This window comes from Euprymna scolopes, chromosome 14 (assembly GCF_053919585.1).
Source record: "Euprymna scolopes isolate OS-2025 chromosome 14, ASM5391958v1, whole genome shotgun sequence".
Taxonomy (NCBI): domain Eukaryota; kingdom Metazoa; phylum Mollusca; class Cephalopoda; order Sepiida; family Sepiolidae; genus Euprymna; species Euprymna scolopes.
Window position 1 is genome coordinate 111155556 of NC_136495.1, and position 24423 is coordinate 111179978.

The window sequence follows — 24423 nt, forward strand, 5'->3', positions numbered from 1 at the left end:
TTGTAAATCCAAAATCAACCTTAAAAAAATTCGTTTTGATTTTATTATTTAAATTGATAGAGATTGGCGCTTTTTTTCAAAGATGTACGGAGGCTTGTAAGGAACACTATTTTTAAATACATGTGTCAACAGAATACGTTAAAATTTATTTGATTTTATTAACTTTAGTCTGTGTAGTTCGTTAATAAAAATGTATTTGCTTTACAAAAAGGTAAGTTTCATATTATTTTTTATCCATAGCAAAAAAAAAAAAAAAAAAAAAGCGTTACTCCATTAATAATTATAACACGAACGCTTATCCATAGAAATTAACACAAACACACGAAATGATGACGTCACTATTAAAATATATACTACTGACGTTTTACACATCGCCGTGGAGGTACCTATAGAAGGAATTAAAGAAACCTGAAATCTTTAAGAAGAGTGTGCTTGACTCAAGCACTGCTTGAGTCAGGTAGACGCTATCAACAGACGTTGGTAATTTTTTTCAGTAAAGGATACATCCATCATGGCTAAAATACTGCGACAAGTGTCCAAAGAAAACTTTAATTCTCGTTTGAACTCTGAAAATAAAAATGTAATGAAATTAAAAATAATAATTAATTGTAATTAAATGTTAGTTATAATTATTAAATGCTAATGAATAAATTAAAAACAGAAATCTCACACGTGCCTTCCCCAAAACAAAACTGTTAAAATTTCATAAACTGATAACTGGGTACAAAAGAAAAAAACAGACAAAAAACAAAAAAAAAAAAAAAAAAAACGCATACGGTGTCACCAGTTTCGATTAATACAGGGTGACCCCCCCCTAAAAAAACGGGCCCCAACTCTAATTAGGCCTCGTTTCTTAGTGTTTTGTCCGAATGAAATGAAACTTTGGTCATGACTAGTTTATTATATTCAAAACATCACATCAAAACGCTTGGGTCTTTGGCCCCTTTTTTTTTTCTCCGTTCTACAGCATATGTTCTAGATGGCTTCCATTTAGTTTTTTTTTTTTTTTTTTTTTTTTGTCACCCTGTACCACAAGCAATTTTTGTGAATAGTCATGCATACAGTGGCCCTGCTATTTTAACAGTGTCAGCAACCATGATTTCAAATTGTAGAGTCATGGTAAACGTGGGAAGACAAGTAAAGATGGTAGTTTCCCATTGCTTTCCATCTTGATTCAGGTTGCATCTCCCTCCTTGAGATAGCAACCTGGAAATTTCAATGATTCGGCACGGTACGTACAGTGCTTAGCCTTCCCAAATGGTCACCCATCTGGTGCTGCCCAGGCTTATCGTCGCTTAACTTTGATGATCTGGCAAGAACTGGTGTCTCAACGTGATTGTGCCGTGATGGGTCAAGGAAGATGAAAAAACTGAGGAGAGAAAACACAGATTAGGGCCTCCACTGGAAGGGTGTGGAGAATATTGGAACATTGAGGAGGCTTAATGCCATGCTCAAATTCAAAAGATTAATAGTCGCTGCTAGTGAAAAATCAATGGTAAATGACTGTTACGATAATGCAAAATGATTTGCAATGGCTGATGAACAAAATGGACAATGCTGAAAATCTGAGAAAACTTGTTATCATTCAGACCCAAGGAAACACCACTTTCCATGACCAGTGAGCAATCGTTAATAATGACTTGTGTGAAAAATCCTGAGTGAGTAAATAATAATAATAATAATAATAATAATAATAATAATAATAATAATAATAATAATAATAATAATAATAATAATAATAATAATAATAATAATAATAATAATAATAATAATAATAATAATAATAATAATAATAATAATAATAATAATAATAATAATAATAATAATAATAATAATAATAATAATAATAATAATAATAATAATAATAATAATAATAATAATAATAATAATAATAATAATAATAATAATAATAATAATAATAATAATAATAATAATAATAATAATAATAATAATAATAATAATAATAATAATAATAATAATAATAATAATAATAATAATAATAATAATAATAATAATAATAATAATAATAATAATAATAATAATAATAATAATAATAATAATAATAATAATAATAATAATAATAATAATAATAATAATAATAATAATAATAATAATAATAATAATAATAATAATAATAATAATAATAATAATAATAATAATAATAATAATAATAATAATAATAATAATAATAATAATAATAATAATAATAATAATAATAATAATAATAATAATAATAATAATAATAATAATAATAATAATAATAATAATAATAATAATAATAATAATAATAATAATAATAATAATAATAATAATAATAATAATAATAATAATAATAATAATAATAATAATAATAATAATAATAATAATAATAATAATAATAATAATAATAATAATAATAATAATAATAATAATAATAATAATAATAATAATAATAATAATAATAATAATAATAATAATAATAATAATAATAATAATAATAATAATAATAATAATAATAATAATAATAATAATAATAATAATAATAATAATAATAATAATAATAATAATAATAATAATAATAATAATAATAATAATAATAATAATAATAATAATAATAATAATAATAATAATAATAATAATAATAATAATAATAATAATAATAATAATAATAATAATAATAATAATAATAATAATAATAATAATAAAAAAAAAATCCGTTGTACCACAGAAAATGATTGTAAAATGTCAAGAAGAATGGAAAGGCTAGAGAAAGCATTGTATTTTTCAAAATTACAAGGTAACATTGTTTTATTTTGTTGGGTTTTACAGCATGTCAACCTATTTTATATACCAATTTTATTTAGGTTTTCGTTGCTATGTAAGTATAAAAAGGTGCATATTATCGATGACATGTAAGTATTCATTTAAATAGATTCTTTTATAATAATAATAAAAATAAAATACAATGCAAGACTCAAGAACATTTAAATATTCATTTAAATATCGTAGATTCTTTTATAATAATAAAAAAATAAAATACAATGCAAGACTCAAGAACATTTAAATATTCAGTTAAATATCGTAGATTCTTTTATAATAATAAAAATAAAATAAAATGCAACACTTAAGAAAAACAACAAATAACTCTCACTACCTTGTTCGCATACATGAAAAAAAAAAAGAAAAGATTTTTGTTTACTACAGTAATTTTTTGATATAGAGGTGGAGTATATACTCTTTTTGGTCACGCAGATCATTATAAGGTGTGCTGTTTCTTATTTTATTTTTCTAAGAGACACACACATTAAAATTTATAAATTAATTTGTGCGGGAATTACTGCATTCACCCACACCAAACCTCTTGCGTCAAAAAGGCAGGATGCTTGACAAATGGCCGACGTAGTTGAAAGCACGTTTCTTCATCAAAAATATGAATTTTTGACCAATCAGGGCTCGATTTAAAAAACTTAGTTTTTGCAAGCCTCTAGGCGCCTCTAAAAAATTCTAAAAAGGCAAGAATAACTTCTCTCATCTGAGAGAGAGACAACAGACACCAGCAGAAAGACAAGTGAATTCAGCAACTGAGAGATCTTTTTTAAGATTCTAACCGCCCATTCAAATGCAATTGTTTGTATCTCTCGTGTACTTGGTTCACCGGGTATATTTGCTAGGTAGTTTTTGAAATTATTTTTTTATGAGCTCGGTTGCTCCCATAATTACTGGAATTATTCCAGTTTCTTTTCATGCCATATATAAGACGTTGGTTTTGTTAGCTTCTCCCTCTCAGCCATGTTTAAACAAGCGTCATTGGGGATACTAACCTCTACTAAGGTTGCTACTTTCTCCCTCTTGTCCCATATTACTGTGTCAAGGTATGTAGCTGTATGTGTTGCATAATCATAGGGAATAGTGTAAGACATTTCCAGCTGTTCTTTCTGGTATATGTTCTCAGGACTTGCTGCTATACTGGCCATTCAAAATTATTTACACACTGTGTTGCATTGTGTGGTAGCCGTCCTCCAGCAGAACTTTACAATTGGATGTCAAGTGATTCATACTCATGAACCTGCACTTATTGTAATAACATCAAGTACAGGTCCTTTCACAAACAACGCTCATCTTTTTTAAAAGCATTGATCATCAAGTCTTGATCTTGGGCAGTCATTATTATTTTCTACTGATTATGAATTCCAGTGAAGTGATCCTCTTTTCAGCCAGTCTATAGTGGCTTCCATATCTATACTTTTAGGGGCCAGTTGCTTTACTGGAATCAAGGTTCTTGATTAGCTTGGCGACTGGGATAGTTAATCCAGAATATACTTAGCACTGTTGGTTGGCTCATTATTCCTGGGAAGGTCTTGGCATATTTCTGGTGACTCTTTTGGGATATTTCAGTAGCAGGCTTGTTTTATGTTTTTGTCTTAGTTGGAAAATCTTGTCTAAATGTTTTTGCAAGTGTCATGATGGAAGTTGGTCTGCTGGTTCCCTGTCTTAAGTTATGAAAATATTGAATAGAAATGGTAGAGAAATGTAGGTCAGGAGCAATGCTTGAGCAAAGAATGCATTTGGAATGCAACAATGGTTGTTTGTATAACTTCAAGTTTGTAAGGAAAATAAAAATATAAACATTTTTTGTATATTCGTTAAATTATATTTGGGTTGAGAAATATGCGAAGAAAAGTCAATTTACAGAATTAAAATACCGATTGCAAGAAAGAGTCAAGGAAAACCAAGAGAGATAGACTTGAAGAAAAGATGAATGGACGTTTCACTTCTACTCCATCCTGCTGGGGCTGGGGAGCTGATTGTATATGTAAAGTTGACTGCACTAAAAGAATATCAGAGTTCTGATAAAATGTAAGCTATGAAAGACCTTTCTTGCTTCGACTCTTCATTTTTGCTGAAGAAGAAAGCGTCTTTAAATGGCTCCCGCATTTTGGGATCAGTAAAAAAAAAAAAATGGGCATAAAACCATTTTTAAAAGCAACTCACCTTTGTACGAGAAATCAGCTAGGAATCTTTTCATCTCTCGAGCTCCCATTTTTTCATCACGGGCATAAACACGGAAAAGTCTTTCAAATGGCTCCTCTGTCGGTCCGTCAGCCTTTAAATAAATATTTAATACATTTAGCATAGCATTAGTTGTAAGAAATGTCATACTTATGTATGTATGTGTGTATGTATTTAAGCATGCATGTGTGTATGTATGTATTTATGTAAACATACATGCATGCATGTGTGTATGTATGTATTTATGTAAACATACATGCATGCATGTATATATGCACATATGTAAGCATGCATGTATGTAAGCATATGTGTATGAATGTATGCATGTGTGTGTACACGTATGTAAGCATGCGTGTATGTATGTATGCATGTGTGTAAGCATGTAAATATGCATATATGTATGTACTTTTGTATTATATACATAAATATATACATGCATGCATGTATGTGTGCATGTATGTAATCATGCCTGTTATAACAAGAATATCATTTTAACGATAACTTTTTTTAACTATAATCTGTTTCTGTTATATAGTATTCAGGAATCAAATAACTTCATATATGTACTAGCATGGTTACCCGACGTTGTCCCAAGTCATTAAAAACAACAACAACAAAAATAAAAAAATAACAAAGGTTTAAAAGTATAAAATATTTCTATTAAACATTCTCTATACCTCTCTCTATGTGTCCTTCTATATTTTTCTTTTCATCCTTGTTTTCCAGCTCTGGCTTATCCAACCCTCTCTTTCTCCTCATCTATTTAGATTGAAAAAAAAAGGAGTCCTCTAGAGCACTATTAAAGCAACGCTCTCCAGGTTTCTTTGAAGATAAATAGTCCGAAGAGAACGTTCATAAACGATAAATAAAATTTGGAGATAGCGTTTAATAATTTTTAAGTGAGGCGGCTTTTTCTTTGCATATTAGTACATAAGATTGAAAATGATTGAAAATATGAACCATATTTAAAAAAATTTTCTTTTTTTTTTAGGTCTAATTCATCCTGGGCAATACTGATTAAGAAAATACCGACTTTGCGGCTGTTTGCTTTGTAGTTTTTTATTTTACTTTTAGCTAAACACACTCATGATCAGTATTATAATTCTATAAATTGTTTTTGTTCCTATTTGGCATTGCATTATCCTTTTAACTTACTTATTTGGTAAAATTGCACTGGGGGACCATCCGAAACAGTCAATGAGCACTGGTTGTCCAACCTGCAAAGGGTGTTTATTCCGAAAGCTGTTCTTAACATCGGGAGGTTGGGGGTGTTTATTCCGAAAGGCATTTTCTTATTTTCAACCTCCCCATAATCAAAGAAGTCTTCAGGTGGTCCCCCAGTGCACTTTCACCCAATTATTTTTCTGAATTTTTGAGATGAGGATTGATGATATATATTATTTGGAATGTTCAGACTACTTTTCTCATCGTAGTTGTTATTCTTACAACGTTTCGGCCGATGTATAACCTTCCACCTTTTTCAGGCGTATTAATTTAATATAAAAATATTGGAAACGACTTAGTGGTCTTTCTGCTTCATAAACATGTCACACGCTTTGAATTTTAACAGCTACGGTTTGTTGGAAACAAAAAAAATCAAAAACATTATTTCCAACATTCATTAATAAGACTCACTTTCAAGACATACCTGAAGAAGATTAAAGGTTATACATCAACCGAAACATTGTGAGAATAACACCTAAGATAATGGTGGCTAAATGGTTAACAACACAAACTGAAAATCTGGGTGTTCCAAGTTCGAATCCAGTTCATTCCACAGAAACAATTTCATCAAACCCACACTTGACCTTGTGTCTAGCCTTCTAGTAATGCTTCAATTATATTTAGACATTAAAGAAATCCCCCCAAAGGGTTGATTTGTTGTAAAAATCATACAAATCATCTATATATAAACTACCCTGAAATATATATAGATATATATATAAGTTTGACTTACCATCGGAATTGTAGGGTTTTTATCAACAATCCTGAAATAAAATAGACAAAGATAACATTTATAACTATTTACTGAATATTATCCTAAAAAGAAAACGTTAATTTTTTTTTTATTTACAAACAAGTATAAAAATTTGGATTAATATGCAGAAAGCTCTGATTACATGTTATCTTCGTATAATGGAGATTTGGTGCGTGTTTTTAATTGAAAATGTCGCATTTTTCAAAGATACCCCATTTTCTCTAAAAAGCGAGAACAGAGGATACACAAAAGAAGGTCATTGTGGATTACAACGTCAAAAAGAAGTAGGAGGAAGATGAAGCACAATTGAGTTGTCTATGAAGGAGGGGGAAGAGGAGGTGTCAAAGCATGAGGTCCGTTATGAAGGAAAAATATTGAGAAAGGAAGGAGTTAAATTAAGGGAGGGGGTGAAGAAAGATAAATGTATACATTAGAACATTAATTTAAACATACACACACACACACACACACACACACACACATATACATATATGAACATTAGAAGAGCGCATACAGATACATATATGTGTACACAGTATGGACACATATCCATTACTATTTATAAGGCATGGAAGGTCCATATGCAAATATCCTCTGTTCTCGCTTTTCTTATATACTTGCATGGAGACCCAATGTTGCCCAGTACAGTGATGATCACCGAATGTTCCACACTTCCAATACTATGGTCATCAAAATCAGTCAAATTGCTCATTGTCTTTCAATCACAGGCGTGTTTCTTGAAATCGACTCTAAAACTTCTTGATCTTTGTTTCTCATCAAATCTTTCTTAGATCCTCCTAATTTAATCCATTGCTCTTTCTGCTTCTTGTAAAATCGGTTCTCTCTATCGCTCTAAACACTTTCTCATGCTCAAGGCTATTTTTTTATCTCTACAAATCCATCATCAGATCATGTATGGAGTAGTATCCTTATATTTGGGCTGGTGGATCTGTGTCCCATTCGAAGGTTTTTTTTTTGTTTTTTTTTTAAAGGAGGTCACCACTTATCAAGGCTGGAAGCCACTCGGGGATAAGGATTATTGCGTGTACAGTAATTAATGAGATAGTATCGTAGTAATCATTAGTATTGAATATTTGATAGGATGTCTTACTTAAGAGAGCGGTTTGTCAGGAATTTGTTTATGTTGGACTTGAAGACATCCAAGTTGTAGTCAGGTGGGAAACGGGCAAACAGAAGAGAGTTCCACAGTCGTGCACTTCTAAGAAAGAAGCTCTGCTCATGGAATCTACGTTTGGATTTAGGCACAGATAAAGAGTGGGGAAAATTGTTGGCAGTAGTTTCAGCTAGACGGGTGTTTTTTGTGAAAAATTGGTGAGGGAGGACCAGAGATTGGAGCTCAGACGAGCACTTGCCATGGAAATAATGATAAAAAAAAGACAGGCTCTTCTGTGGGAGAGAGGCTGCAGGGAAGAGAAAAGGGCATCCTCCACTAAGTCACAAAGTCTATTTTGTACTCTGTCAAAGCAGGATAGGCTGCTTTTAGCAGCTCCTGCCCAGATGTGGCAGCAGTATTCCATCCTTGGACATACCTGGCTTTTATATAGATAGAGAATTGCATCAGTAGTGAGATATCTTCTGGAGTGGTAAAATGATCCCACCATTTTCCCAGTGTCCTTGCCAACAGACCTGATGTACATGTTCCATTTAAGATCAGGAGTAAAGGTCAAACCCAGAAGTTTGTCAAAACATGGAGCCTCCCCCAAGACGAGAGCCATCCATTTCAATTGATGCCAGATGGGGATCAGAGCGTTGATGATGTAAAGATAGAAACTTGGTTTTGGATGTATTAAAAGTAACCAGCCACCTCTTCCCCCACTGTACCATGCGCTCAAGATCAGAGGAGAGAGAATCAGAGAAAACTTTGTCATTTATGGCCTTTGATGTGTTGCCATAGATGGTCGTGTCATCAGCATAGATGTCAACAAGTGATTTAAGTATATGTTTTGGGAGATCAGGAACAGAGTTGGGCCCAGGATGGACCCCTGAGGGACTCCAGCATTAATATTGTGGGCCTCTGATTACTGCCCATCAACCACTACTCTTATGAACCTATCGGAGAGAAATGATTTAATAATTGAGAAAACATTTCCAGTGATACTGTAGCTGGAAATCTTGTGAAGTAGGGTCTTATGCCATACCTTATCGAAGGCCTTTGATATGTCAAGAGCAATTGCCCTGGAAAGGAAGCCTTTGTCAAGAGATTCACTACTCCTATGAGATATAACTGTTAGCACATCTGCTGTAGATCTTGCGGAGCGGAAACCATATTGCATGTCACTAAGAAGGTTGTTTCTGCTGAGGTGGTTGACTACTTCTTTATTTAATATGGATTCCAGTAACTTACTCATGACACACAAGATACTTATTGGTCTGTACTGAGAGGGAGATGATTTTTCGCCTGAATCCTTAAATGCAGGGCATACTGATGAGGTTTTCTAGGGTGTTGGAAAGTACTTCTCCTTAAGGCAACGCTTAAACAGTTTTGTAAGTATGGGGGCAGGTTCTGGTTGGAGCTTTTTCAACACAATAACTGAAATTCCGTCAGGGCCAGTTGCTTTACTGGAATCAAGGTTCTTGATTAGCTTGGCGACCTCACACACAGATATTTGTATGTTGCATAGCATGTTATCTGTTATAGGAGGACATACGGGAAGTCGATGGCCTTCGTTACTAAGGGTAGAATTAGCTGCAAAGTTCTTGGCAAATAGCTTGGCCTTGTCTGATGCTGACGAGATGACCTCAGGTCCATTGATGATGGTTGGGATAGAACGCATGCTTCTGTTCAGGATCCTGTTGGCTATATGCCAAAACTGGTGGGAACCTAGCTGCTGCTCAGCTACTTTGGATTTAACTGACTGAGCATATAGCTCTCTTGCATTTTTTTATTACTCTTTTATAGTGGTTGCTGGCAGTCCTTAAAGCAGCTTTAGTCTCAGTACATCTTTTATGTTGGTAGCTATGGAAAAAGTGATTTCTGTGCGCAATGGCAGCAGCACATTCAGGGGAGAACCATGGTTGGCTGTTAGGTTTTTGTTGGAATTTTTTTGGATTTTATGAATCGGTTTATGCCTACAATTAACTATTCGGTCAGGTCTGATACTATAGAGGATACACCCTTTTTAAACATGGAATGCAGAGGTAGATCAGATATGAATGTATGGAAGCTATCCCAGTCAGCCATAGAGTATCGATATACAGTACGGTGGAGAGGTACATCTGAAGACTTATTACATTTCATTTATATCTTAACTGATACAACTGTGTGGTCGGAGGATAGAACGGAACATGAACATAGCTCAGGGGAAGTTGTGAGAAAAAGGTCTAGAAGGCTTGCATACTGACCGGTAGTATCAGGCACATGGGTGGGTTCGTGAACAATCTGAGTGAGGTCATAGGCAATGGCAAAATCATGACAGAACCTCCCCTTGTCATCAGTCTTATTTGAGTGGGGCAACCATTCCACATTATGGACATTGAAGTCACCGCAAATGTGAATGTTAGCCGAAGGATGAGCAGACAGTATGTGGTCAATTTTCTCAGATTTACTCTTAAAGATAGTAACCCCACTGTTGTGGGGGCGATAGAGGGCAAATATAAATGCAGTGGTGTAAGCTACTGCAACCTGGAAGCACATATAAGGTAAATTAGGGTCTTCTCTGGAGATATCCCTACCACATTGAAAGCCATCGTAAATGTAGGCACACACTCCATGCCCATGGCGATGTTGAGGGCCAGATTTAGATGTTAAGTTAGAGTATCCTTTAATTAGATTCTTGATAAATTGCCGAAACGTATCTGTAATTTGATTGGCCCACACTTTCTTCTTCACTGCAACCTCTCTTTCACTCTCTCTCTCTCTCATAAACGTGATGTTGCTAGTCTTTTCTACAAATACTATTATAGCATGTGTTCCCCAGAATTGTCTGATCTATTTCCATGTATTTTTTGTTCCAACTCCTTTGACTTATTGTTTTAATACCTCATTGAAATACAGCTTCCTATTCCAGTAGCTTCTTTCCAAGGACTGCAAGGTTGTGAAACTCTCTTCCTGCTCACTGTTTTTCTTCTACCTACAGCCTTGGTTTTTTCAAGACTAAGGTCAATAGGCATCTCCTGTATTTACAATAATCAGCTTTCGTTCTTTGTTAGCTCTTTACATCAAATGGCTTCATGCCTTGTCTCGAGCAATTTCCATTAAAAAAGAAATTGATTGATTGCCTGCTCTAATCATGCGTGCATGTTCATAATGCCGGGCTATCCCACCTGCAAATCATAGACATGATCGAACCCTTACCCCCTTTGCGAAAACTGGTACGGTAAAAATTGGACTATTTGAAAAAATAATGAGGCACTTTTTTTCATGGCGGTGTAATTTTAAAGACATGAGAAACGAATTTAAATTACCCGCTTGTGATTCGAGCTTTCGTGTAGATTCTGAGCAGGAACTTTGCCTCTTGATAGGGTTGAAACGTGCTTGGGATGATGATGTATATACCCGGGGCGATATTAAAGTGATTTGTCATCTCTCGGTTGTATTGGTAAATGTCCGCTTCTTTCTTTTGGCGAATCGAAAGTTGGTGGTTGTTTTTCTGGTTTAAATGAACAGGAAACTTGGTCCGCAGCTGAAAGCAAAAGATGGAAAATTGATGTTAAAAAAAAAATAACATCAGACAACAAAATTTAAAAAACATCTATAAATAGCATCTATAAATTTTGGAGAAATTTTTTTCGTAGACTCTTACACTATCGGAGATCTTTTAAGTAAGATTAAAGTCATGAAGTGAATGTGGTATTTTGGCAAAAGAGTCTAGTTTGGTGACAATTTTTGCTGTTAAAAGAATTATCTTGAACCCCACTTCCCCCCCCCAAAAAAAAAAACAGACAGGGCGTAATGTCTAAGTTAAATGAAATCATTGATATTCTTATTTTACTAAATAAATTAACCTTTTGTCTACGACCAAAGTGTAGCATCTGTTCTGTTAATACACTCCATCTTTCCTATCCTTGTTTAGTGTGATAAAAATCCTTGTAGACTGAGGAAATTATAAAAATTTCTTGTCTTAATCCAGAATGTATCTTTTCAGAGAGCTGAGATTTTCCATATTTAACACAGACCTTGTGTCTAACTCAGCTCTCATAGGAAGGCAAGTAAGTAGGGACTCTGATCGGAGAAGAACATGTCCGATAATCATTTAGACAAGGCATGAAGCTGCTTGATGTAAGTAGCTAACAAGAATGAAGGGTTATTATTCTACATGCAACATACAAATATCTGTATGTGATGTTGCCAAGCTTATCAAAAACCTTGATTCCAGTAAAGTAACTGGCTCTGAGGGCATTCCAGTCATAGTGCTCAAAAAGTTTCAACCAGAACTAGCTCCCATACTTCTAAAGCTGTTTAAACGTTGCTTTAAGGAGGAATACTTCCCAACATCCTAGAAAACTTCATCAGAATTTTTAAATACGGGGTCTGCCCGTATTTAAAAATTCCGGAAATCAGTCATCTCCCTCTCAGTACAGATCAATCAGTCCCCTGCATATCATGAGTAAGTTTTTTTTGTTTTTTTTTTTTTTACACAGTAATCACCACTTATCAAGGCCCGGAAGCCACTCAGGGATAAAGGTTATTGCAAGTACATTACGTTAGTGTGGAGATTTGATGAAGTGTTTACTTAAGGGGGCGGTTCATTAGGAATTTGTTAACGTTGGACTTGAAGACATCCAAGTTGTAGTCCGGTGGGAAGCAGGCAGACGGAACAGAGTTCCACAGACGTGCAGTTCTAAGAAAGAAGCTTTGTTCATGGAATCGCGTTTTGATTTAGGCACAGATATAGAGTGGGGGAAATTTTTCACAGTGGATTCAGCTAGACGGGTGTTTTTCGTGAAAGATTGGTGAGGGGGGACCAGAGATTGGAGTTCAGACGAGCACCTGCCATGGAAATAACGATAAAACAAGGATAGGCAAGTTGCTAGAAACTGTGATAAACAGAGAAGTGGTCAACCACCTTGGCAAAAATAACTTGCTCAGTGACATGCAATGTGGTTTCCGTTCTGCGAGATCTACAGCTGATGTACTAACTGTTACAACACACAGGATTAGTGAATCGGGCTTCGTTTCTAGAGCAAAGGCTTTTGATACTGATTCTGATGGATGTGTTTAACCATTTGACCAAGTCAAGTCATCAAGAGAGTGGTCACATTGCTGAGGAAATCGGATAGGCATGGCAGGGAAGAATTAGATGACGACAGACCCATGACTCTGCTAAACATAAAGCTAAAGATTTTGGTCAAATTCACATATCGAATCAACTGCTGTTATCGGCAACTTGATTGAACCAGAACAGAACTATGCTGTGAAAGGGAGATCGATTCAAAACAACTTGCAACTGATCCATATGATCTTTGAGAGAAGGATAGAAGATGACATAGAAGCCGCACTGATCAATTTGGATCAGTCCAAAGCTTTCGATAGGGTCGACCATTGCTTTCTGGCATCTGTTCTAGAGACTGCGTGATTCAAATCAGGCTTCTGCAAATGGATCTCCGTACTATACTGTGCACCAACGGCAATGTCACAGGTAATCAGAAAGCATTTGAAGTCCTTCACCATCTCCCAGTTCGTGTGTCAGGGCTGCCCGCTGTCTCCTCTGCTTCACGTCCGTGTGTTGGAGCCACTACTTCGCAAGCTAAAGCATGAGGAGGCGAGTTTGGTTTTGCATGGGATCGCTCTACCTGGTGGATCGAGAGCCAGAGTTTTTCGTATTCGCTGATGACATCACTGTTTGTACTTCTGAGACATCAAGGCGATGACAGAGGCGCTCACACAGTACAAAAAAAAAAAAAAAAAAAAAATCAAAAGGCCCAAATGAACTGCAGCAAGTCGACTGGTCAGTGGTTGAGGGCATGGAGAGGTATTGACACCCTTCCTATTCCCTTCAGATGGATGGATGGCCTGGTTCAGATCCTTGGCGTGTGGTTCAGAATTTGTTGAAGGTAACGTCAAAGGTCAAAGCTGCAGTAAACACCTCGTTCCCTTCGCCTTTTTTAAATTTCTTATATATATATATATATATATATATATATATGGAGAAAGAGAGAGTGAGAGAGAGAATTGATAACTTATTTAATCAAATTTATGTGCATGCGTAACTGACAAGACATTATTCAAAAACATATCAATTTTTAATAATAGCAGGTAGATTTCAGCGGCTGCTACATCCGATATGAGGTCATGAGTAAGCCTGTTGATGGGGTTAGTAAGTGGGTCACTTGTAGGGAGAAAGGTAGGTAAGGGGTTATGATATGCAACGGACACAGACCATTATTTTATCAAACCAAATAAATTCTAGTTTATGCCAGTATTAATTTATAAATATTGAGTTATATAACTAAGTAAGACTAAATAATCGCCCTTGTCTCAACTGTGGGACTCTTCAACTAGTCTGGATCGGCCGCTTCGAATACATGTTTACTATCATTTATACACTTGATAATAATACGTCTTTGTATCTTTGAACTGTCTTGTGTATACTAAATCTTACCCGATAAACATCTAAATTGATGGCAATTTTTTGTTTCCTGTTCGCTTCTTTCTCCATCAACGAAATAATCATCGTACAAAAGCCAGTTGTGGAGTCGGCATCTGTTTCAGTCAGTTCAACATAAAATTGAGGATTTGTCCAGTAAAGACCTGAAATTAAAAAGCAAATATGTAATGCATTAACTCATTGGCAATTCATATAAAACAAACTGCAATTATCTCCCCTTTATTCTAATGTACTTTTTAAAAACCAATTAAAAAATAAATTCAGTTTTAGCACATAACTATCAAAGTGAAAATTATATATATATATATATATATATATATATATATATATATATATAACTACTTCATTTACTCACATAAATTTAATATACGAAAGTATAGATTTATGCGTAAACTTTAAGTATTTACTTCAAAAGTGCTCAATACGTAGGTAGAGCTAGTTAGTAATTTATAAAATATATATGGCGATTAAGCTACACTGAATATGCTGTGTTTCATCCACTATAGGATTCGTCAGGCTTATGCGCGAATTCTGTGGTTGCTTCTTGTTTTTATATATGTTGAGGATTTTTAGTTAGCCAATCAGCTTTCTAGTATCCACCGCGCCCCTTCCTATCAGCCAATGGGCATGCATTTTATCGAACAAAGGATCTGTTTTAGAACTAGGTTAGTGGTTTAAGGTAGACGTTTTCCTTTTTTTTTTTATATATATATAAATATATCTATGTGTACACACATACATGCACATATATATACATATATATATATATACATATATGTGTGATCGTTTATGTATATTTATGTTTATTTAATTTATTTTTTTTTGTTTTCTATTGTTATTGTTAGTTTTAAAGCTATTTTGTATCGCTATCCTATATATATAAAAAAAAAAGGAAAACGTCTACCTTAAACCACTAACCTAGTTCTAAAACAGATCCTTTGTTCGATAAAATGCATATCCATTAGCTGATAGGAAGGAGCGCGGTGGATACTAGAAAGCTGATTGGCTAACTAAAAATCCTCAACATATATAAAAACAAGAAGCAACCACAGAATTCGCGCATAAGCCTGACGAATCCTATAGTGGATGAAACACAGAATATTCAGTGTAGCTTAATCGCCATATATATTTTATAAATTACTATATATATATATATATATGTGTGTGTGTGTGTGTGTGTCGATACATATATATATGCACATATATATGTATGTATACAAACACACACACACACACATATATATATATATATATATATATAAACACACACACATACATACATATATGTGCATATATATTTAAACAAACATTATTAAAGAGAATAGAAAGCTTCTGTTTGATTCCACCATTTTTTATTTTTTTTATATTTTTATTACGTTTTTTGTGTGGGAATCGAAAATGTTGATAAATATCCCATAAGTATTTCTTGTAATATTTGTTTTCTCCGGTTTGAACCAATATCTTCAGCAAGGTTAAGCCGAACATTAATAAGAGAGAGATGGACCATGTAAAATTTTTAATAATAGCAGGTAGATTTCAGCGGCTGCTACATCCGATATGAGGCCATGGGTAAGCCTGTTGATGGGGTTAATAAATGGGTCACGTGTCTGGAGAAATTAATTGTAGGTTTTAGAATTTTTATATCTTTGGTTTTTAGTATTTCCAGCTTTTTTACATTTGTTTCATGATGTAATAACTTCGTGTTTTGGAGGGAGGAGGTAATGTTTTTTTTTTTTGGGAGATGCTGAAAGATTGTGTTAGAGTCGATATTATGCATTGTTAAGTGGGGGGTAAAACTTTGTGGTTGTGTAACCGATGTAACTACTGGGTTCTGGATTGTTGTAAAAGTTACATTCTCTCATAGAGCATTTAAACCTATATAAATGACTTTGGTTCTTTCTAATGCTTTTAGGGTTGTGAAAGTATTGTTTTTTTACTGTTAGGTTTTGGGTCTTAATTTTTTTTATAGTAAATGAAAAGTCTAATTTAATTATTGTTATTATTTGGGGTCATGTATCTATGTATGATATTTCTTATGTCATTTTCTTCTAATTTAAAGTTGGGTTGCATTTGATTGCAGCAATTCATGTTAATGAAGTTTGGGGTTTTATCGCGTGTGGTATAACTCGAGACTAATCTTTAACAAATTCTATATTCTTAGAGAATAGAATATTTAACCACACTGGAAAACCTCCTATTTATGTAATAGATGTCACCGATATACTCGTTCTAACTGGAGGCAATAACCAAATTCAAATACTCAAGAACCTCTTCTGAAATAACGTTACTCAAATTCACGGTTGAACTTCACTGTAATAACAAAATTCCCTTTCTTGACATTCTCATCAACACTTCTGATGATACATTCAGCATCTCCTGCTACAAAAAAAACTTACTAGCCTAAATTCTTGCCTTCTAAGTTTTAAGAAAGAATGCCATCACTGTTATAAAATAGCCATTATATAAAAAAAACAAACCCTTAACTGTGCTAAAGAACATCAAATTATTAATTAACAGATTTTCCAATCATATCGTAAACCAACAAATAAAAGCTGCACTGCAGAATTAAAAAAAATACGACCATTAATGCTAATATCACACTGAACCAAAACCCGAACTTCGTTAACATGTTTTACTGTAATCAAATACATTTATTTTTAAGAAAAACTGGGGAGGAAAAAAAAAATCCTACTTACTCTCGAAACCCGAATTTCCGCAGCCTCCTGCCGTGAGTTCTTTGATCCAGGCATCATGAAACATGGTCACGTACCATTCATCTTTGTCCTGTAAGAATAATTAATGGATCAGTACTAAAAAGTACTCGTAACATCACTGGAACTACTTTCTTTAATCTGTGTAAAAGAAGTTGTGTAAATAAATAAATTAATTTAAAAAAAAAAAAGGATGTTATTCATTTTTCTAATTCTGGGCAGCCTTGTCGTGTAGGTTTTTAATTTAAAATTAAAATTAGGATACTCATTGTGTGTCTATTCTATACAATATTCTGCTTGCTCCTTTCTTAGTTAGTCTGTACGTTACGCTTTGAAAACAGCCAAATACAATTTTTGAAAGCCAAACTACTCCAAAAGAAGCCAAATTTGTAAAAGGTCAATCTGGCAACCCTCGACGAAAAATATGAAAGTTCCCTTCCTTTCATGTAGACTCGTTTTAAAATATCATAATAATAATAATAATAATAATAATAATAATAATAATAATAATAATAATAATAATAAATGATTATTATTGTAATGGTCTAAGAAAGGAACTTGTATTAATTTCGACATGCAGCAGTTCTTCACCCCCCCAAAAAAGTCAGCAAAACATTACATAAAAAAGAACATTTGAAAGTAATATTGTGCTACATAGTTCAATACAAATTATAAAATCACATTGTAAGAGAAAATCTTTAATTTACTTCTTCAGTCCAACACACAGTGTGTTCTTTTTTTCCATTTACTTTCAAATGTTCCCTTGAACATAAGGCTGATTTTAATTTCGACACTTTGAACTGAGTTGTCTTCCCTTTATCTATTTCATTGGATTTCATCATGGCCGATAAAAACGCTACAACTCGCTCAATTATAAAATTTGATTTTCTTGAATAAAAAAAATCTACTTGATCAAATATGATTTTTGGAATATGTCATCTTCATTCTATTATTGGTACGTACATTATACAGACTTTGCTGAATTTTGTTTTCTTTTAATGTCCACTATAAGTGCAATTCTGATTAAGCACTAAAACTTTTAAAAGATTTATTTAATAGCTTTTCTTTTTAAAGGTCACTTAATTACGAGATCTTTTTCTTTTCAGACTGATTAGTTCTGATGGTGGCAGCTCTTAGCAGACAATGTTCTGCCCGCCCCTCTCAGCATTTCATTCAAAAAGTCCATAAAAAGATCGGCTTTATCAAAACATATTTGCTGATTAAATATATTTTTAATTCCGTGGAATCCTGCTAGTTTTTATAACCTTGGCAACAAACCAACACTGGGATGTATTGGGACTACATGCTAAATTTATTTGTGGCCTAATCAGAAACCAGACGTAAAAGGTCTTTTTTTTAATTTTATTTACAAATATTTTACTTACACTGTCTGTCATCATTTCTGCACTCAACGCATCAGGATGCATGTGGCAAATTGCTATTTCATCAAAATTCTTCATCACGTCTTCAAAGGACATCCTGAAAAATAACAGAAGAATTCACGTTATCTTTTATACATTTCTAGAGCATTATCTAGTTTGCATTGTTCTTAAATAATCCTTCAGTTAAAAGTTTTAACAGATTTTGTAAACATAAAGTAAATAGGTTTCACAGACTGATCAATCAATAAACCAGTTCCCACACTGCATTTTGATCATGTCGTTGTGAACAGAACTGATGTTGGCTCAGAATTTTCTAAGTTATCTCCCTTGAATTATTCTGGTCAACTTTACAAGAATGCACTCTGCTGCCGAAAATTAAAACTCATTTTATGCATATACAGAAATTTAGAATAAGGTTTTCTTTTAGGCTGATCTCCCACACCCTCAGACGTTCTTTGACCAGTTGGCCATCCCTTCATACCCTTAATTGTTATATACACTTAAAAAAAAAAAAAAAAAAAAAAGTTATTTCCCTTTGTCTAAAAATGGGAGAGTTATCGCCCTTGGAATAAAGTAGAATTCGCGATGGCAGTTTGAGAAGTAAACAAGATATGTCTTGCATAACAGACTTTAATCATCACATATCCAGCAGCTTCTACATTACCATTTTGCTCTGTAAGTTTTTGAATAAATCTGCTAAAAGTTATTCTTTGTCCTCAGCGCATTCTTGAGTTGGTATTAAACTGATGTGTAACATCAAGATGTAACATTTATAAAGCTTGATGTATGGTCTTTTAGGAACCTTTTCTGGTAGTAGGCGCCTAGACTCTCAGAACAACATAACACAAAGTAATATTTACTTATACGTAATGAATATGCATTGTACATATTCACTATCTCTGACCTCGGCAACAAATGTCTTTCTGATTGTAATTGTGATGGTCATGTATTCTCTCCTTAGTAATTATGTGTGTGGTTCCTTCCCCCCACCCCACCCGTTGCATATTACATAAGTATGAGAGGCGTGCAATAAGTAATGCCCCTGACCCACTTCCAGTTGTCTGATCTAGCTGAAATTTTGCATGTGCAATGATTTATATCTCTACGGGTTATGTGGCAAATTACAGCTCTGAACTAATTGTGATTTCTGTTTTACAGGTGTTTGAACTGAGTCAGGTGTGAAATGGAGGCTGTTGAATGTCAAGCAGTGATCCGGTTTTTGTATTTGAAAGGACGCACACAGGAGACTTTTGATTAAATGAAAGAAACTTATGGTGATAATGCCTCATCATATGACCTTGTAAAATGCTGGCATCGTGAATTCAAACATGGCCGGAAGTCTGTAAAAACAGCTCCCAGACCTGGTCGCCCCCCTTCTGTCATTGATTACTATTCGCCAAATAGCCCAAGATGTCAAAATTAGTACAGGATCTGTGGAAACTATTATTCATGACCATTTGCATATGCATAAGGTGTCTGCCAGATGGATTCCCAGGTTGCTCACACCATTCCAGAAGCGAGAACGCGTTGAGTGCTCGAGGATGAATTTGGAGATATGCCAAGAAGATGAGTGAAAGTTTTTCAAAAGACTGATCACACAGGATGAAACCTGGGTCCATCACTATGATCCAGAAATCAAAGCCCAGTCAATGCAGTGGAAGCACTTGGACTCACCACCTCCAAAGAAGGCAAGGGTGCAGCCCTCCGCTGGCAAGGTCATGCTCACAGTCTTCTGAGACCAGGACGGAGTAGTGATGACAGATTTCCTGGCAAAGTGTACCACAATTACAGGAGCCTATTATGCTTCACTTTTGAGGAAATTAAGGGAAGCTATCAAAATGAAGAGGCGGGGCAAGATCAGCAAAGGTACCCGTCTCCTGCAGGACAATGCTCCGGTCCACAACTCGCATGTTGCCAGATCAGAAGCATGAGCATGTGGTTATGAAATCCTTCCCCATCCTCCCTACTCTCCTGACCTTGCACCCTCTGACTTTCACCTCTTCCCAGCCATGAAGTTGTTTTTGAAAGGAAAGTGTTTCCCAGATGATATCAGAAGTCACGTCGTGGTTGGAGGACCAACCTGGGGTGTTCTACGAAAACGGTCTCCAGAGCTGCATCAAACGATGGGAGAAATGCATAACTCTGGGTGGTTCCTATGTAGAGAAAGACTAATAACTGTGCCAAGTTTCGTTGCTCTACTGCTATGGGAAGTGGGTCAGGGGCATTACTTATTGCACGCCCCTCGTACTATCTCAGGTCTTTGATATCTTCCTTTTACATTTGTTTTCAACAAACTGAGTATAAATGTGCATGCATGTAAATACAAGTGTTTTTTCACTATTATCCTTTCTTCTTTCTTCCAACCTTTGTGTGTTTTGTCACAATAACATAGTGGACAAAATGATGATACACCCTGAATACACGGTTGCTAAAAACCTAGCAGCAAGAACGTAGCCAGCCTTGCTTCCCGTAATTTTTTGACCCCCCCCCTTCCTTAGTGAAGTCGACCAAAATTTTTTCCCTAATTTAAAACGACATTAGGGTAGCCACAGATGGGGATGCAGGCACTTGCCCTGTCGTAAATAATTTGCCTGCTAATAGGGGAATTATTTACTGCTTGCGAATTAATTTTGCCTGCCATTTTGTGAAATGCCTCAAAGTTTACCCACCTATAGGGGAATTTTATAGGATTGGATCCGTTTCGTTTTGTTCAAAATATTTACTAATTTATTTTGATTTTTTTTTTTGTACGAAAACAAAACAAAACTTTTCATATCGTTTCATTTCGTTCAATTTTCGTTTTGTTTCGTACATCTATACGTATTTAATTACAACCACAATGTGGCAAAAGGTATCAAGGCTTAACAAAAAAAAAAAACTATGGAACCTGAAAAGTTATAATTAAAGCAACTCAAAATATTGCATTTATTAATCAGTTTGATTAATTTGACAAAGTAATTATATAAAAAATTTCATAAATCAACCAAAATATTTAATTATTTAATTAGGGCAACCTAAAAATTTCAATTAATGCTTATTAAATGTTTTTTATAATGTGAAATTTAAATATTTTGGTTGATTTATGAAATTTTTTGTAAAAGTTTTGCTTGATCCTTCCTGGCTACGCCCTTGCCTAGAAGCTAGAGTGTAGGTTTAAGCAGGAAATCAGAGGGGGGGGATGTATGGTTATTGTGAGAAAGAACTGCAAATATACCCGTTTAAAAAAACAAACAAACAATATTATGTAACAAGAATGCACAAATGCTGCTATTCTAAGATGCAAGTCATTTTATTCAAAGAAAGTAGGATTTAACACTTCTGTAGACAAAAGTTTTAAAAGTGTCATTAGACTTGAAAAGGTGTTGGTAGACGAATAAATGATTACTATGACAAGAGAATATTCTTTTTATTATTTTGACTCTCGAGTATATATCAGTTAATATCTTATATGTTTTTAGATCAAGTGAAGTGGTTCTCAATTGATTAACTATGTCTAACTGTGTTGGATATATACTCGAGAGTCAAAAAAATCATGAGAATATTCTATTGTCATAGCCCCAATGATTACTATTTATTCCTTGCTGAACCTGTCATAATCAAGAGTTTTAGATGTATATCGATTATATTTATGTTGAGTTCAGCTTGAATTCAAAAGTCTATTGTTATTGATTATTTGGGGAAAAAAAATCAAGTTTTTTTTTTTTTTTTTTCCGTTTGCAGTTAAGATGAAAGGAAAGTCAACATCACGCACGTGATGCCGTGTCGGCCACGTGGCTGTCTCTGTCACGTGGCTGTCGCCATTGTTTGAGTGGAAAGTGGTGTTCTGATACACACCGCGATACTCTTAACAACCTTTAAGGCAACAATGAGCGAAGTTCTGATTACGATTTTCAGATCCATGACATGCATGGCCCTTAATTATCGATATATTTATTTGATATCTCAGCTAAAGAATTCTCCCTGTTCTAACGAGGACTCTAAAATATTCGCGAACATTCTATTCCTTCTATTGCTGTAATCTTCTATTCTTAAACATATATAAAACATTTCTTTTGTGAATGTATGCCTCTGAACATTTTATTTATTATATTTTGTTTTATCGTATAACATCTCTCGTTGTCTCTCATTCAAAAATAAATCTAAAACCTTCTTTGCAAAAAAAATTCTCTAAACCGCCTTTGCCCACGTCAAAACCCCGAAATGTAACTCTCCAAAGTTGGGATCCCCAAACTGGTGGCTCCCAAAAATATCGAGTTCCAAAGATTGGCGCATTCCTAAAATGCTAATTCAATTCAAAAGTTTAAACTAATATATATATATATATATATATATATATATATATATATATATATATATATATATATATATCTTGATTCCTGATTGTTTTTCTCCTTGATAAGGAGCCAAACAAAAACAAACAAAAAACTTACCAAAATTCTCCGTCATCAAGCGCCACAAGATGAAGTTTTTCTTTTTGTTGTGGCGTCAAACTTTTCATCTCTGGAGATCTATAAAAATATACATATATATAAACAAATGTATATATAAGACAAAATAAAATAATGAATCATAAAAATTTACATTTATTAAGAAAAGTTCATAAACAAGAATATAATGAAAGATGTTCCTTATTTGATGGAGTTTCAAAAATTAGTCTTTTTTCTTAACTAACAAAATAAAGTATTCAGTTGCTCGAAAAATTATTGAAAGATGTTGTGAAAGATGTTCATGGATTCAAAGACATGAATTAATAAATAATGTAATTTTTTATTTTCCATCATTTTATTTTAACTAATATTAATGCTTTATTTATAATATCGAGCACCCCTTTATCAAGATATCGTCTTTATATATATATATATATATATATATTACACACACCGTACTTTGGGGTAATTGCACCAAATCCGGGGGGTAATTTCGCCAACTAAAAAAGTGCTCTTTATATGTGTGGTTGCCAAAAGAGCACTTTTAGCTAGTAATAATTAACCCGGACTTGGCGCAATTACCCCAAAGTACGGTATATATAACGATTTTAACTTAAAATAAACATTGGCCGACATTTATGCCCAATCACCTGTAAATCCTTTTAAATATCATTATTATAACCTGAAAATATGATTATATCGATAATATTTCCAAGAATTAGCAAAATCCTTTTAATGTCAATTTGGAGCGCAGCATCTTACGTTTCAGGGTTTTTTTTCTATCTCTCCCTGTTCGTCGTTGTCCAGGAATAAAAGAAAACAAATCAAAAAACGATCAGTTAGTCTGAAGCAACTATAAGATTAACATAATAAAGATAATATTACACATCCACCCTGTAACTATTAATAAGACCAAGTGTCCACTTTTTGGTAAGTGCCAATTAGTGCGTGGGATTGTGAGAAACATGCACAAATACAGAAACGCTTGAAGAAGTTGCATAATTTAACACGTCTAGTTTTCAAAATCTTTCACATATAAATCAATAAATATGGGCTTACTGTTAAATATAACCGAGATAGTAAAATGTCTTTTATAATTTCAAGAGATACCTCTCTTTCTCAAAAAAAAAAGAAAAATCAAAACTGTGCTGTAAAACGGAATAAGGAATACAAATCATATATATATATATATATTGAAGTAAATACTTAAAGTTTACGCATAAACCTATACTTTCGTATATTAACTTTATGTGAGTAAATGAAGTAGTTATATAATATATATATATATATATATATATATATATATATATATATATATACTTCAGAATAAAGTAATACAATAGGATCTAAACAAGGAAAGAACCAGGG

At 33.6% G+C, this 24423-nt stretch overlaps 1 protein-coding gene across 1 annotated transcript in view; it reads right to left on the bottom strand.

Moving 5' to 3' along the window:
- Positions 1 to 24423, bottom strand: part of LOC145293218 (calpain-9-like) — a 161496-nt gene that overhangs the window by 19935 nt on the left and 117138 nt on the right. The window contains exons 8-15 of the mRNA XM_080139759.1: positions 23059 to 23136; positions 18632 to 18725; positions 17232 to 17319; positions 14530 to 14678; positions 11393 to 11610; positions 6947 to 6977; positions 4972 to 5083; positions 505 to 566 (exon numbers count right to left, since the gene is read on the bottom strand). Coding sequence (XP_079995885.1) covers positions 505 to 566; positions 4972 to 5083; positions 6947 to 6977; positions 11393 to 11610; positions 14530 to 14678; positions 17232 to 17319; positions 18632 to 18725; positions 23059 to 23136 — 832 coding nt within the window. The remainder of the gene's footprint in view (positions 1 to 504; positions 567 to 4971; positions 5084 to 6946; positions 6978 to 11392; positions 11611 to 14529; positions 14679 to 17231; positions 17320 to 18631; positions 18726 to 23058; positions 23137 to 24423) is intronic.